This window comes from Pongo pygmaeus, chromosome 5 (genome assembly GCF_028885625.2).
Source record: "Pongo pygmaeus isolate AG05252 chromosome 5, NHGRI_mPonPyg2-v2.0_pri, whole genome shotgun sequence".
Classification (NCBI taxonomy): domain Eukaryota; kingdom Metazoa; phylum Chordata; class Mammalia; order Primates; family Hominidae; genus Pongo; species Pongo pygmaeus.
The window spans coordinates 157857287-157872607 of record NC_072378.2 but is presented as its reverse complement, the minus strand read 5'-3'; the positions used below and the strand labels follow the sequence as shown (position 1 = coordinate 157872607).

General features: G+C 42.3%; 1 protein-coding gene and 1 pseudogene across 2 annotated transcripts in view; both read left to right on the top strand.

Annotated features, from left to right (window-relative positions):
* TMEM242 (transmembrane protein 242) overlaps positions 1–15321 on the top strand; it is a 28931-nt gene that overhangs the window by 9778 nt on the left and 3832 nt on the right. The window contains exon 4 of one of the 2 annotated variants that reach the window (XM_054493271.2): positions 13093–13157. The exons of the other annotated variant lie outside the window; for it this stretch is intronic. Coding sequence (XP_054349246.1) covers positions 13093–13157 — 65 coding nt within the window. The remainder of the gene's footprint in view (positions 1–13092; positions 13158–15321) is intronic. 2 annotated transcript variants of the gene reach the window in all.
* Positions 3018–13082, top strand: LOC134739760 (L-lactate dehydrogenase A-like 6B; annotated as a pseudogene).

Below are 15321 nucleotides of genomic sequence, written 5' to 3'. Positions count from 1 at the left end.
TTATAGCTGTTGTCCTCACAGGAGCTGAAACCTCAGTTGTAATAAAAAACCAACAGTGAAAATGTTCTTAGTTATTGTGAAATACTTTTAAGTTGTCCAGTTATTTAAATTTTAAAATTAATGTGTAAATGAAGGGAGTTTTTGATTTGTTTTTTTACCCCTTTACCATGGGATAAGTAGTATTTGTTAGCTGGGCGGTGGCTCATGCCTGCAATCTCAGTACTTTGGGAGGCTGAGGCATGAGGATTGCTTGAGTCTAGGAGTTTGAGACCAGCCTAGGCAACATAGCGAGACCTTGTTTTTACAAAAAAATTTTAAAAATTAGCCGGGCATGGTGGCACGTGCCCGTAGTCCCAGCTACTCAGAAGGCTGAGGTGTGGGAGGAGCACTTGAACCTGACTGAGAGGTTCAGAGTGTAGCAAGCTAAGATCACACCACTGCACTCCAGCCTGGGTGACAGAGACCCCGTTTAAAAACAAACAAAAACAGTATTTATCTTCATATATATATTGAGGACCTTTTTATTTAAAACAGAAAAAAAAAGACAACCTTGGGTATTTTTTATAAAAATATGTACTTGTTTAAAAAAAAAATCAATGTAGAAAAGTACAAAAAAGCAAAAATCACCAGAAATCCTACTAAGCTGTAATGATAATTACAGTAGAAACATCCTTTTGGACCATCTTGTGTAGGCATATTCATAGAATTGTATAGAAATGCTGTTTTACTGCCTGCTACTCTGGAATCTTTTTTCACTAAACAGTCACAGGAACATCTTTGCACAGCAGAGTATATAAATCTCCATCACTTTTAATCACTATATGGAACCCTATTGTATATTATAATCTATTTAATCAGTCTCCTGCCAATGGCATTTAGATTGTAATTTTTCACTATTAAATACCATAGGGAACCTGTAGGCATACATCTCCTTGCACAAAAGATGTTATTGTTTGTTGAGTCAAAGTGCATTTTTTAAATGTTTTTGATATTTGTTGCTAACCAGCCCTCCAGAAAAGTTTATACAAAATGCATAAAAGTTTCCTGGGATCCTTGCCCTGAGTGGCTTCTATTACTCTGAAATTTTTGCCAATCTGATTGATAGAAAATAATCCACCCCTACCCCCAACTCTCTTTCTTCCTGTATCTCTCCTGAGTCCCTGCTGCTAGAAAGGCTTTTATGGAAGTGATTTCTGATTGGCATCTTGCACAGCTTTCCAGGGCCCCATCTTGCCTCCTCTTCTGCTGATAGATGTTGCTGCTTTTTCAAGAGCCCAGACCTCCTTTTCTTTAAAAAACAAAAAGTAAAACATGTAAATAAAACAGATATATTTTAAATATGTCTCTATAAATGGACATTATACTTTCCTATTATAAGAGAGAATCTTTAAGGGAAGTAACATTGTATCTTTCCTCTAGGACAGTATTGGATGTACTCTAATAATATTTATTTTCTCCAGTTCTTTTTTGTAGCTGCTTCTAGGTATAATTTTTATGATAATATTTAGGCTTACTTCTTAGTAACCTTATGACCAACTGGAGGGCCTTAGCTAATAATTACAATCAAATTTCATTTGGCTCCTTGCTAATTTAAGTTTCACTGGTAGTTTGGTGTTTCTCTTATCAGTACGTTTATTCCTGCATTATTTTTACCTATTCATCTCAAATGAAGCAGCACTGTAGAGTGACTGCTAGAACCCCATATGTAAATAGTAAAACTGTGAAAAAGCTTAGAAATGTTTAACTTTGATGATCTCTAAAGAGGAAAATAGACTTTAAGGGCTATGTACTTTCACTGGCTTAGATCAAACATTAAAAACAAACCTGAGTCTCCTGGCCAATTGTTTAATGGCAGCCACTTCTGAGGGATCTGCGGGGGAAGTGTGAGAAGCGGCTGAAACATTTCCCTCTGCCTCCTTGCCTAATCTAATTTCAGTGCTTCCAGAGATCTCTACCAGCTTCTGCCCCCAGAAAGCAAGCCTCAATTTCTTATTCTGATTACCATACGTCAGCGTATTCGGCCTCGTTTCCACTTCTTCGTAGTGCTCACTAGAACTCCCAGAACAGTCATCACGATCCTGCAGAGGTAGTTCCATCTGTCACACTCTTGGGCCTTCAAACAGCTTGAGGACTGGGGAATATTTTCCCGGAATCATTTTTAAATGAATTGAAAGTAGCACTGCACATCAGTGAATAAGTTCAAGTCAGAGGTGACAAGAACGTCTCTATAACTCTTCTTCCCCATTCCATTGCAGCTCTAATAGGTTTAACATCGTAGTGGAGAGAGGCACTTGATGTATATGTGGACAAGCAGTTTGGTGACAGAGAACCCGAATCACAGGGACTTGCTTAGTTTAAGATGGGAGGTAATGACCAATGTACTTTTTTAAAAAGCCAAGCAGGGGAATCAGCTGTTTTGGCATATTTCCAAAATACCTCTTTCAAACCCAACTGTTTCCTTCTATAAGTAAAATAGCGCCCCAAGCATTTTATCAAGTGGGAATGTGCGACAAGGACTGGGACAAATCAGCTCTGCTGTAAAAGCTTTTTTGTTCTGAGGCTTGACACAGATCAGACCTCATCACCTCGATAATGTTCCCAGCCGTATCCCACAGGAGGAAGGCAGCCTTGATTTCACTTGGGTTTTCTTTTTCTTTGTCCTTAATTCTTAGACTGAGCCTAGAAAATTGGGCACGCATGAGCAGATCTCTCTAAATAAAGCATTGTGGACTGGAGACCTGATAGCATTTGCTTCCCCCTCAAGCTCCGTTTTAAAAGTTACTTATGATTGATTAGTCACTTACAAAAATCTAAAACTGTGGGACAGTATTACACTAATATATAGTTGATATGTACAGTTTGTAAGTATTCACTTACCAGTATATCAGAAAATGATGTTCTCTCAAATGGATTTTTCTACCTGAAATGTTTCTAACAATTTTAAGAAGAAATCATTTTCTAATGTGCTATATATTTTTACAGTATGTAAATTGTGCTGAACATAACTTATCATTTAACTTTTTCTTGGTGACTCAGATCTATCATTTATTGTTTGCTTCTTATACTGACAGATTCTAGGTTTTTATAGTTCTTCCTTTATTCTTTTTATGTTTTCTCGATTCCAGTTTGGCTGTTGTAACTTCCGACTGTCCCATTTACTTGTGAAATAGTGCTGCTTTATTTTATCCAGTTATGCTTAAGGTTCTTTTTTTCCCCCCCTCCATCTCTTCTCCTTCACAGGTTCCAGCCACTCTGATGCCTTCATTTACACCCTGAGCTCTAGGCTCATGGGCCCACTTGACTGGACACAGGTGCTTGGATGTCCTGCAGGCATCCCATGTGTCCCTCAGTGAACTGTCATTTGTCCCCAACTACAACCTACTCCTGAGTCATTCTCCCCGTGAATAGCAACATCACCCACAAAGCTGCCCAGACAGAAAAGCCAGGTGGCCATTCCTGACCACACTCTTTCTCACCCCTGCATCTAATCAGTCACCACATCTTGCTTTTCCCCGACCCCCACAGCCACTATAGTTGATGGCACCTTCTTGCTCCAAGATGTTTCGGACAGCTGTCTCTGTTCTCTCTGCCTCCCACCTTGCCTCTCTGCAGTCCTTTCTCCGCCCTTCTGCCAGAGCGCTCTGGCCTTCACCTTCTCTGGACTTCACACGCACACTGCCTTTCTTCCTGTTACCAGAGATAAAAGGTCCATGCTGCTGCCAGAGGCCCACCCCTGCCTTTTGGGCATCAGATCCTGCCTCTTGTCATCTACAAGGGACCTTGCTCCCATAGTTATCCTCAGCCTTAGCTGATTGTGACGTGTTCCGTCTCTGCTGTGGTGTGTACAGACATGCTCTAGTTTCTCCCACCTCTAGAAGTTCTCTCTAGATATTCCTTAGCCTCCTTCAGCTACCAGCCCATTTGTCTGCTCCCCTTTACACAAAAAGCTTCCCGAAAGAGTTGTGTGTGGTCACTGCCTCCACTTCCTCCCCTTCCTGCTCTTAGTCCAGCTCCTTGCCCCAGCGCTGCACTGGAACTGCTATTAAGATTGCCAGTGCCCTCCTTGTTGCCAGATCTTACTTTATCCTCTGTTACTTGCCCTCCCAGCAACATTTGGCACAATGGAGCCCCCCTCCTCCTTCCTGAAACACTGTGGCTTCCGAGCTACCTTCGACCTCACTGACCATTTTGCCTGTCTCTTGTGCCAGCCCCTCCCCTGGCCAGCCTCTCAACATCAGTGTCCAGTAGCTCCTACTTAAACTCTTCTGTCCTCCATCTGTCCTCAGCCCCTTGGCTCTTTCGTCCAGTCCCTGCCACTTTAAAACAAACAGTACCATCTGACGCCGTCCAGATATATAGCCCCAACCCTGACCTTCAGATCAGCCTCTCAGCTTCATATTGTGTGCCCTCACAAGTATGTCTCATAGGTGTGTCACATGACCCGTGTCCCAAGTAGAGCACTTGATTTCCTCACTTTATTCCTAACTTGCTCCTCCCTTGGTCTTCCCCATTTCGTAAATGCCACCGTCATCCCATCCTTCCACTTCAAACCAAAAACCCCGGTGAGAATCCTCTTAGATTCTCTCATTTGCCTTGGTTCCCTTCATCTGATGCACGCAAGTCCTGCTTGTCAGCTCTGCCGCTGAACATGGCCTGCCTCCTTCATCTCTCCACATCCATTCCTCTGTTGCCTAGTGTTTTAAGAGTTTCCTGTCTAGTTTCCTGGCCTCTTCCTTATTCCTTCTAGAATTTTTTCTCCATGCAGCAGCCAGAGATATTTTAAAAATGTGAGTCAGATCATGCTACTTCCTTATCTAAAACCCTTCAGTGGCTTCCTGTTGAAGGTTTACATGATGTAGCCCCACCAACCTCACTGACCTCATCTTGAGCCACCACAATTGCCCACCTCACCTCTCCCCACTGCACTCCAGCCCTGCCAGCCTTCTTATTCCTTCAACACACAGGGCTGTTCCTGCCTAGGGCCTTTATTCTAGCTTTGCCCAGGAAACTCCTTCCCCAGGTCCTTGCATTGCTGGCTGTTTGCTGCTATTCAGGGTTTCAAGTCAAACTTAATTTACCTCCTCAGAGCAACTTCTCCAGATGTCTTCATTCCCACCACCCAGTTACTCTCTGAAATTATCCTATTTTCTTTTCTTTGTAATGCCTATTGCAAAACGAGATGATATTGACCATTGTCTTGTTTTATCAGTCTTCACAAAAAGAATGTAAATTCTGAGGGTGGAGACCTCCTTTATCTTGGTCATTGTTATATCCTCGCACCTGTAACAGTGCCTAATGCATTGTAGGTGTTTAGTAAGTATTTATTGAATGCAATCTGATCACATCACTTCTACCATTTCATTTCAGTGGCACACTCTCGCTCTCTTTTTTTTTGACAGAGTCTCACTCTGTCACCCAGGCTGGAGTTCAGTGGCATAATCTTGGCTCACTGAAACCTCTGCCTCTTGGGTTCAAGCAATTTTCCTGCCTCAGCCTCCCAAGTAGCTGGACTACAGGCATGTACCACCATGCCCAACTGATTTTTGTATTTTTTGTAGAGACGGGGTTTCACCATGTTGACCAGGCTGGTCTGGAATGCCTGACCTCAAGTGATCCACCTGCCTCGGCCTCCTGAAGTGCTTGGATCACAGGTGTGAGTCACCGCGCCCAGGCTAATGAATTTTAATTTCCTTGCTTTTCATGTTTTATGCCACGTTATAAGTTTTCCTTTTTAATGATTAACACAAGTGGCTCTTTTACATTGCATCAGAAATTATGTATAAGATGCTGCTTTCAAAGAACAAAAATGTGATTGGGGTCATTTATTAGAAGAGCTTGCCAATTCATTTCATATTTAAATACCATAAAGAGGAAGTTGATGCCAGCATTGCTCTTTGAATTGACTGTTTGCCTTTATTCTATTCTTTGTGGCCCTCTGTTTGTCTTTCCTCCAGTTTTCCCAGTGTTGCTGACAAAGTAAAATATTTTCATGTGCTGGGATTTGCAGAGACCCCCCGCCACCATGAGAATTACTCAGCAATAGAATTAGAGCCCACTTATTTATTTTAAAACTACAATTTGCATTCTATGATTTTTCTAATCACAAGACTTTCAAAATAACTGTGTTCATGCTGGTGAGTTTATGGCCTATTTCAGATCAGCTTATAATAACACTGCTTTCAGTGTATCCCTTTTTCTACCTTAAACCAAGGGTTCTGTGTGCTGATTATTTTTTTTAAAGCTTTCCAAAGAACAGAACATTTTAAATAACTTTAAAGGATAAAGATAGTCTCTCTGCCACTGCATATTTGTTTTACTGCATTTCTAACACTGTAATAGATTTTTGTTTTTGTTTTGTTTTTTAATGTTTTAACTTGGTAAAGGTGGGTATTGGCTTTGAAAATAGCCACAAAATCTTTTAGCTTATCCAAAGCTTTACTTGAAATATATGCATCAACTTTCTAAAGATGCCCCAGTGGGTGCCACCTACCCATTTTACTTACCCTCATTTTCAGAACTCTCTCTAGGTGGGGTCTGTAGCCCCGCCTTTCTGTCTCTCTCACCTTTTAGCCCACTCCCCAGCCTTACTCACTAGCTCTACAGTTCCTCATTCTTTTCTACTACATTTACCAAATCCCTATTCATAGGCCCAGCTCTGTTCTAGAGGACAGGAATATGCTGGTAAGTAAAAGGTGATCCTTCTTGCAGTGGCACATACATTAGTATTTTACATTTAACTGTGTGTGATAAATCCTCTAATGGAGAGAGGTACAAAGTACAGTGGTGACATAGGCTTTTAGAAAGCCAGTTCTGCTTAGGGGATTGGCAAAGATTGGTGAGAGAATGGAATATCAGAACTGGACTCCCAGAGAGGAAAAGGAGGATTTGAGAGCTGGATGTGAGTCCAGGTGAAAGGAATAGTGACTTAGTGGCAGCCATTCTTGGCCCAGGGACTTGCTGGTTGTTTTCATGTCCTGCTTCCTCCCTCCTGAGTGGTACAACCGAAAGTACTGAGGTGTAATCCTGCCATTAGCTATAATACTGTACTGCGTTTTGAATAGATAATTTGAATCAGGTTTTCAATTCAGAAGGAATAATGAGCCACCTAAGATAGGAAGTCACTAGGGAGCTGTCTAGCTATACTTGGCTTTCCACATCTTTGAGTAGACCTAAATCTGCTGTGGAGGTCACATACATCTCTTCGTCTTTGTTAGTGCTTTCCTTTTTTATCTCAAGACTTACTGTAAATAAAAAAGCTGCTTTGTTTGGTATATTTTTATTTTGAACAGTTTTTTTTCCCCCTCAGGATTGATTTAGTTGTGGCTAAGGGGAAAAACTGAAGAGGCAGCTATTATAGAGATTGTATTTCTGAAGAGGTTCAAACGCTAGAAAGAAAATGACTATAGAAAGTAGCCATCCAGCGAAGAGTCTTTATGTCCTTGAATTTCATGTTCAAGAACACTTATCTTGGAAAATGACTTGACTGGTGAAAGGAATCGTTATAGGTAGATGGTGGGAACAGGCACCAGGTTAAAACATTTCAAGTTATGACTGAGATAAAAGAAATGACAGCTATCAAAAATTGTTGCTTTTAAAGGATTCCTCTAAAACATTGGCCACCATTAAATAAAGATGACCCTTTTAAAACTGCAGTTTTTAATTTGAAAAATGTTAACCAAAAATCTGACCACCAGTGCTAAGAGCATTCATGTACCTAGTGCTCTTACCATTTGGTGTGTGGCTCTGTCATCTGAATGGGGTATCTGATCCCTACTGATAGGGAAGACACGGCCAGGAGGCCGCCCTCAAACAGGGTGTCAGGAACTCAGCTGATGGGACACCTTTCCCATCCTCACCAACTCCTTTGCTTATTGTTCCTCTCCTCCTGGACTGCCTTTTTTCTTCTTTTGTTGAGACGGAGTCTTGGTCTGTCGCCCAGGCTGGAGTCCAGTGTCATGAACTTGGGTCACTGCAACCTCCGCCTCTGGGATTCAAGCAATTCTCATGCCTCTGCCTCCCGAGTAGCTGGGACCATAGGCACACACCACCACGCCCAGCTAATTTTTGTATTTTTAGTAGAAATGGGGTTTCACTATGTTGGCCAGGCTGGTCTCGAACTTCTGACCTCAAGTGATCCACAAACCTCAGCCTCCAAAGTGCTGGGATTACAGGTGTAAGCCACTGCGTCCAGCCCTGGACTGCCTTTCAGTGGCACAAATAAGAATAGCTTTTCGGCCAGGCGCGTTGGCTTATGCCTGTAATCCCAATACTTTGGGAGGCCGAGACAGACAGATCACTTGAGATCAGGAGTTAGAGACCAGCCTGACCAATATGGTGAAACCCCGTCTCTACTAAAAATACAAAAATTAGCCGGGTGTGGTGGCAGGTGCCTGTAATCCCAGCTACTCGGGAGGCTGAGACAAGAGAATGGCTTGAACCTGGGAGGCGGAGGTTGCAGTGAGCCGAGACCCTGCCATTGCACCTGGGCAACAGAGAAAGACTCCGTCTCAAAAAAAAAAAAAAACAAAAAAAAAAAGTAATAGCTTTTCAAGTCCAAATATAAAGTATTCATTTTGTCAGCATTCAATATTCTAAAACGGAAATCTTTTTTTTTTTGCTGATCATGAGGAGCTACATGTACCAAGGGGCCCCATTCCAGAAGAGCACACTGCTTTTAAATAAAACAAGAGGGAGAGCTTTTGAGGAACAATTACACGGTCAGAATGCTGTTTATAAGTGAGGAGAAAGTGCCATCATTTTTATCGGAGCTTTTGTAATTTACTGGGCTTATTAGGGTATGCATTTCATCAGATGTGAAGTTGACACCTCCTCAGAAATTTTAAGGGAATTTAGTTCTTAAGATTGCCCAGAGAAATGCTGAAGAAGTAAGGCATACTGATGCCACGTTGTACTAGACCATTTATTTCACTACTTTGGTCAATAATCTGATTTATGCATTGGTGGAAATTTGCCATTTTAAGGACATTTAAGAGATATCCTCATTTTAATTGAGGGGTACATTGCCAACTTTCTACCTGAGAAGTCGTTTTTCTTTGGGACGCACCATCAAAGGCTTTCCTCTGGCATGAGAAAGGAATAGCGTTCTCGCCTGGTGAGTTTTTAGTGATGGGATGACTCCCAGCCGGCCCCTACCCTGCTCAAGCGCCTGCTGACTGTCCCAGTGTGGGTCCTGGCCAGAACTGGCACCAAGGCAGTGGGATCCTTTATAAATAGGCTTCCAGTGCCATACACCAGATAGCAGGAGCCCACTTCTGGGACACTGGGAGATGGTGCAGGCAACCACCCGTATGCAAAGCACAGCGCCCTATGCTTCCCGGCAGGGTCATGGTTCAGAAGATGTAACCTGATTTTCATCTGTAGTTAATAGAAGCATTTTTCCTTGGCATTCATGCTAAAAATAGAAAACTAGTAATTCCAGGGATCTGGGTTAACCTCTTAAGCATGTCAACTATCGATGAGAATACTCTTTGTAAAACTAACTCCAGAAATCACTTGCTAGAGAAGCAGCCCTTCACTGCCTTAGTCTCAGCACCAACGGAAAGTACATGTTGAAGGCGCTGGCAAGGCCCACGCAGCCAGCCGCAGTAGAGGGCCAGGGGGCGTGTCGTGCGCACCCGCCACAGAGGGCTGAAGGTGCTGCTAATGGCTCTCTTTGCGTTGCGACGTACTGGTCAGCAGTTTTTTTTTCCATTCTCTCCCTCCATTTCTTGAATGAGCAACCATGAGTTGGACTGTGCCTGTTGTGCGGGCTAGCCAGAGAGTGAGCTCGGCAGGAGCGAATTTCCTGTGCCTGGGAATGGCCCTGTGTCCCAGTCAGGCAGCGCGCATGCCGCTCAAGCGCTTCTGGCTCTTCACCCCCGTGAGCAAGATGACGACTGTGAAGAGTGAGCTTGTTGAGCGCTTCACTTCCGAGGAGCCCGTTCATCACACGGGAGCCCGTTCATCACAGTAAGGTCTCCATCATAGGAACTTGATCGGTGGGCATGGCCTGTGCTACCAGCATCTTATTAAAAGGCTTGAGTGATGAACTTGCCCTTGTGGATCTTGATGAAGGCAAACTGAAGGGTGAGACAATGGATCTTCAACATGGCAGCCCTTTCATGAAAATGCCAAATATTGTTTGTAGCAAAGATTACCTTGTCACAGCAAACTCCAGCCTAGTGATTATCACAGCAGGTGCACACCAAGAAAAGGGAGAAACGCGCCTTAATTTAGTCCAGCGAAATGTGGCCATCTTCAAGTTAATGATTTCCAGTATTGTCCAGTACAGCCTCCTCTGCAAACTGATTATTGTTTCCAATCCAGTGGATATCTTAACTTATGTAGCCTGGAAGTTGAGTGCATTTTCCAAAAACCTTGTTATTGGAAGCGGCTGTAATCTGGATACTGCTCGTTTTTGTTTCTTGATTGGACAAAAGCTTGGTATCCACTCTGAAAGCTGCCACGGATGGATCCTCGGAGAGCATGGAGACTCAAGTGTTCCTGTGTGGAGTGGAGTGAACATAGCTGGTGTCGCTTTGAAGAATCTGAACTCTGATACAGGAACTGATAAAGATCCTGAGCAATGGAAAAATGTCCACAAGTGATTGCTAGTGCCTATGAGATTATTAAAATGAAAGGTTATACTTCATGGGCCATTGGCCTGTCTGTAGCTGATTTAACAGAAAGTATTTTGAAGAATCTTAGGAGAACACATCTAGTTTCCACCATCATTAGGGGTCTCTGTGGAATAGATGAAAAAGTATTCCTCAATATTCCTTGTGTCCTGGGAGAGGATGGTATTACCAACCTTATAAAGATAAAGCTGACCCCTGAAGAGGAGGCCCACCTGAAAGAGAGTGCAAAAACACTTTGGGAAATTCAGAAGGAGCTGAAGCTTTAAAGTTGTCTAAAACTACCATTCTGAAATTATTGAAGAGATCATAGATATAGGATTATATATCAAAATTTTGAATAAACTTAAATTCCTAAAATATGGAAACAGGAAAGTGGGTAAAGTGACTTACCTATTTATTTAGTCCTCCAGCTCTTTTATTTAGCATCCAGGTGCTGGGTGATACTTATTTACAATTCCTAAAGAAAGTGTTCTTGGTACCCCAATATAGCAGCACTTGCCTTGTTATATATGTAGTTGGCATTTGGTTCCCAAAAAGTAGGATGTAAGTATTTGTTGTGTTCTAGATATTCTGATTATTTTCATTAGATACATGCTTTCTTCTTGCTGGCTTATACCTATGTTCATTTATATGCTGTAAAAAAGTGATAACTTCCTCTACAATGTAAAAATAAAAGTACATACATACAGGTATTTTTTACAATGGACCCATCTTGAAACTGCCTTCATTTCCTCTGGGACGGCCTTTCAGCTGGGTCGTTAAAAAGACATGAAGTGGGGACTGCAGCTGCATGTTGGGCATGTGTGTACACGCACACACGTGCGTATGTGCGCACACCAGTGAAGCAGGATCATTTGGTTAAGATATGAAAATAGTAATCCGATGGTAGCTGTTATAAAATATCTAACAGTAATTCAGAAAGCTTTTAGAAAGAGGCTTGACAGTCAGAGGTAGTATAGTTACTGTTGTTTGTTTGGCCGGGAAAGGAAACTTCCCTAAATTTTGCAGTTACTAAAAATAAAGCCTGACTGAGTGAAAATCATTTTAGAATCGCTCCTGAGAACCTGACCTGTTAGCACATTAAATCAAGAAGCATGTTAGAAATTGTTCTTGGTGAGCTGGATCTTAGCTTCAGAGCGGCCCTGGCTCTAAGACGCTCCTGGGTTATTCCTGCTCTTCAGTTTATTTCACGTTTACAGAAAGTTTTTGCTTTTGAATTTGTGCCTTGTTAATTACTATCATAAAAATTGGCCATTTTGATGCATACTTCAGGGATTGTGTTTCTCAGAAAGTTACATGTTTGCTTTGTATTTCTAAATCAATTGACTTTACTACAGATTCTGGACTTTATGCATGTGATACAGTGAAAGTTGGGGAGAAAGTAAAAATGTTTGTCTGACATTTACCTAAATGATAGGATTAGTAGCTTAGAAAATGGAAAGCTGAGATGTAAAAATTCACATTCGCTTTCCTAATGCAGTTGAATATTTAGTAATATGGTATGTTCAAATACATTTCATCTCAGGATCCATGTGGATAGCAACAAAACTAGTCAAAACTGAAAATATCAGTATCTGCCCTCTAAACCAGGCCAGTCCTGCTTAGTTGAATTTTATCAAGCATGATGGTGATCCTCCAAAACACTGACCCTTTTCTACCCTGACCAGAGCTCCCATACTGCTTTATTGAAAACATCTAGAAATGTTGATTTCTCAGGAAGCAGTGTCGTATAATGGGACTCACTGATGTGCTGGGCTCCTTGAAAGTGGGAAGAGTGGTGGTTCAGTTCTAGGCGGTTTTAGGAGCTTTTGAGAGCTCAGCTGCAGAATACCTGCTCCCTCTTATCCAGCCTTTGAGTTTTTATTCGTGTTTTAGCCAAATATAGTGTACTATTACAGGGCATCAGAGAATGCCTTAAGTCTATTTTATAATTCTCTTCACCATCTTTGCCAGCCAGGGTAGGCTGGGTTATGCTGTAGTAAAAAATAGTCTCCAAGTCTGTGGCTTAAAATAACAAAGGTTTGTTTCTCACCTGTGTAAATCCCCCGTGGGTTTCAGCAACTCTAGGAAAGCCGTCCTTCACATGCTGGCCCAGCACCTCAGATTTTGCTTTGACCTTTGGCACCACCATAGCAACACAGGTTTCCATTATCGCTATGGAAAGAGAGTCGAACCCCTGCAATGAAGTGCTCAGCCTGGGAGCGACACACATTCTTTTGCTCAATTTCGGTAGCCAGAACTAGTCCCATGGTTACCTAACTTCAGGGAGGTGGGGAGGTGGGGAAGTATAACTCCCCTGTATGCAAAAGTAGATGAGTACTGGCTACGTGTAAACGTGTATCATACCATTCAAAATAAAATGGCCACCATTACAAGAGGCATATATGTTTTTAATGTAATTTTTAGTCAAAGCTGGTAAATGGGTAGAAGTTACAGAGGTACTTTGTCTTTCTAGGTCCCAGAATCAGAGAGGTCTGGGCATCAGCCAGGCAGTTGTACTCATAATCCATGTCTCTATGGGTGAGTTAACCTCTCTGACTTCTGGGTTTTCATATGTAAAGTGGTGGTAATAATTTCTGCCATATAGAATTATGAAGATTAAATAATAGCCTAATGCTTTGTCCAGTGCCTGACACGTAAGTGATCCCAAATGGCAGAAATTATTCCTGTTCAAGTAACATTTTTACAACCTAACTATACTTTTTAATCTCCGGTTACTAGTATTATGTAGTCTTATTCTGTTGGATTTTATGAAGAAGCTGAATTACCAGATTGTTGAAAATTACCATTGACTCTGTAATTATTGACATTATCCAAAGGTTTTTTCATCAGTAGATCCTATAGAACTTTCATCATTGTCGCCCCCAGCATTGAGGTCGGTAACAGTCCTGCACCAGCAAGCGAAGAAATAGAAGCTAAATTTGCCAGACAAAACACTGACCCTTTTCTGCCCTGACCAGAGCTCCCATACTGCTTTATTGAAAACATCTAGAAATGTTGATTTCTCAGGAAGCAGTGTCGTATAATGGGACTCACTGATGTGCTGGGCTCCTTGAAAGTGGGAAGAGTGGTGGTTCAGTTCTAGGCGGTTTTAGGAGCTTTTGAGAGCTCAGCTGCAGAATTTGAGAGCTTGTAATTCCAACAACTGCCTATTTATCGGAATTGATGCTTAAGGACTTTCTGAAATTAATTAAATTGGGGACATAACCTAAGGCTTTTAAGTAATGTTCCAGCACACTGTATATTAGACCAAATGTTTTCAAGTGTTTTCCCCTACCAAGACATGCATGGTGAACGTGCAGCAGTGTCCCCTGTGCATATTGAAGCAGGATACACAGTGAGCACATAGGCTGTGCAGTCAGATCTGCTCTTACCAGCCATGGCACTGAGCACATTGTTTAGTTTCTCTGAGCTTCCATCACCATATCTTTAAAGGAGGGATGATATTTGCCCCACTTGGTTGTTGGGAGGGTTAAATGAGAAATATGGCTGGCTTACAGTAAGGACTTTCTAAGTGGCATCAGTGGTTGGCCTCACTCCTGGCCTACTGGCTATATGGCCTATTGAAATGTGAACGAGAATACCATTATTAGAGGCATAATCCTGAATCTGTTTTAATGTCTAAAAAGGCCATTGTATCTACAGAACATCCATATTTGTGGCAAATTACTTGTAATACATTTTCCATTTGTCTTGACACTCTATTTGAGCACTACTACCTCAGATGGTGGTACTTTCTGTGACTATTACAATGCAGCACTGTTGGGCACAAAGCACTGGGACTTAGAAATGCGGATGGTGGGCCCACGGCACTGGGGAGTAATACTCATGTCTTAGACAGATGAGGATGGTGGGCCCACGGCACTGGGGAGTCCCATTCATGTCTTGGTTTTGTTTGGTTTTGGTTTCTTTTGAGATGGAGTCTCACTCTGTGGCCCAGGCTGGAGTGCAGTGGCGTGCTTTTGGCTCACTGCAACCTCCACTTCCTGGGTTCAAGCAATTCTCCTGCCCCAGCTTCCTGAGTAGCTGAGGCTACAGGTGTGTGCCACCATGCCTGGCTAATTTTTGTATTTTTAGTAGAGACGGGATTTTACCACGTTGGCCAGGTCTCGAATTCCTGGCCTCAAGTGAGCCAACTGTCTAGGCCTCCCAAAGTGTTGGGATTACAGGCGTGAGCCACCACACTCCACTCATGTCTTAGTTTTTATGGAAGGCACCCCCTGGAGGTGTGCAGGGCACAGCAGCACTGCTTAGAAGGATAACCCTGTTATCCATAGTATAGGAAAATTTTCCCTGGTCAGAGGAAAGAAGAGAGAACTACAGTTTGGAAAATGCTTGGGAGTAAAACGGAGTTGCTGGATGGGTACTCTAGTTCCCAGCGTACCCCCTCACCAGACTTTTGGGGTACAGGGCAGACAGTTCTATGGCAGTAGCTGTGATTATCAAGGAATTCAGTACATTTACTTATGACCAAATTTGCTTAAATGCACTCAACTCCTAAATCTTTTTTCAAGCACATCTTTAAACAGGGAAATGTTCTCTTGGCTTCATGTATAGAGAACCATTGGTAAAACCAATACCTTTTCTGAACTGCATATCAGAAATTGATATAGGTGGAAACGATGTGAAGGTTTTCATTTACCATCCGTGTAATGTGAACAGCATGAGCTGAAAAGCCTTCTGT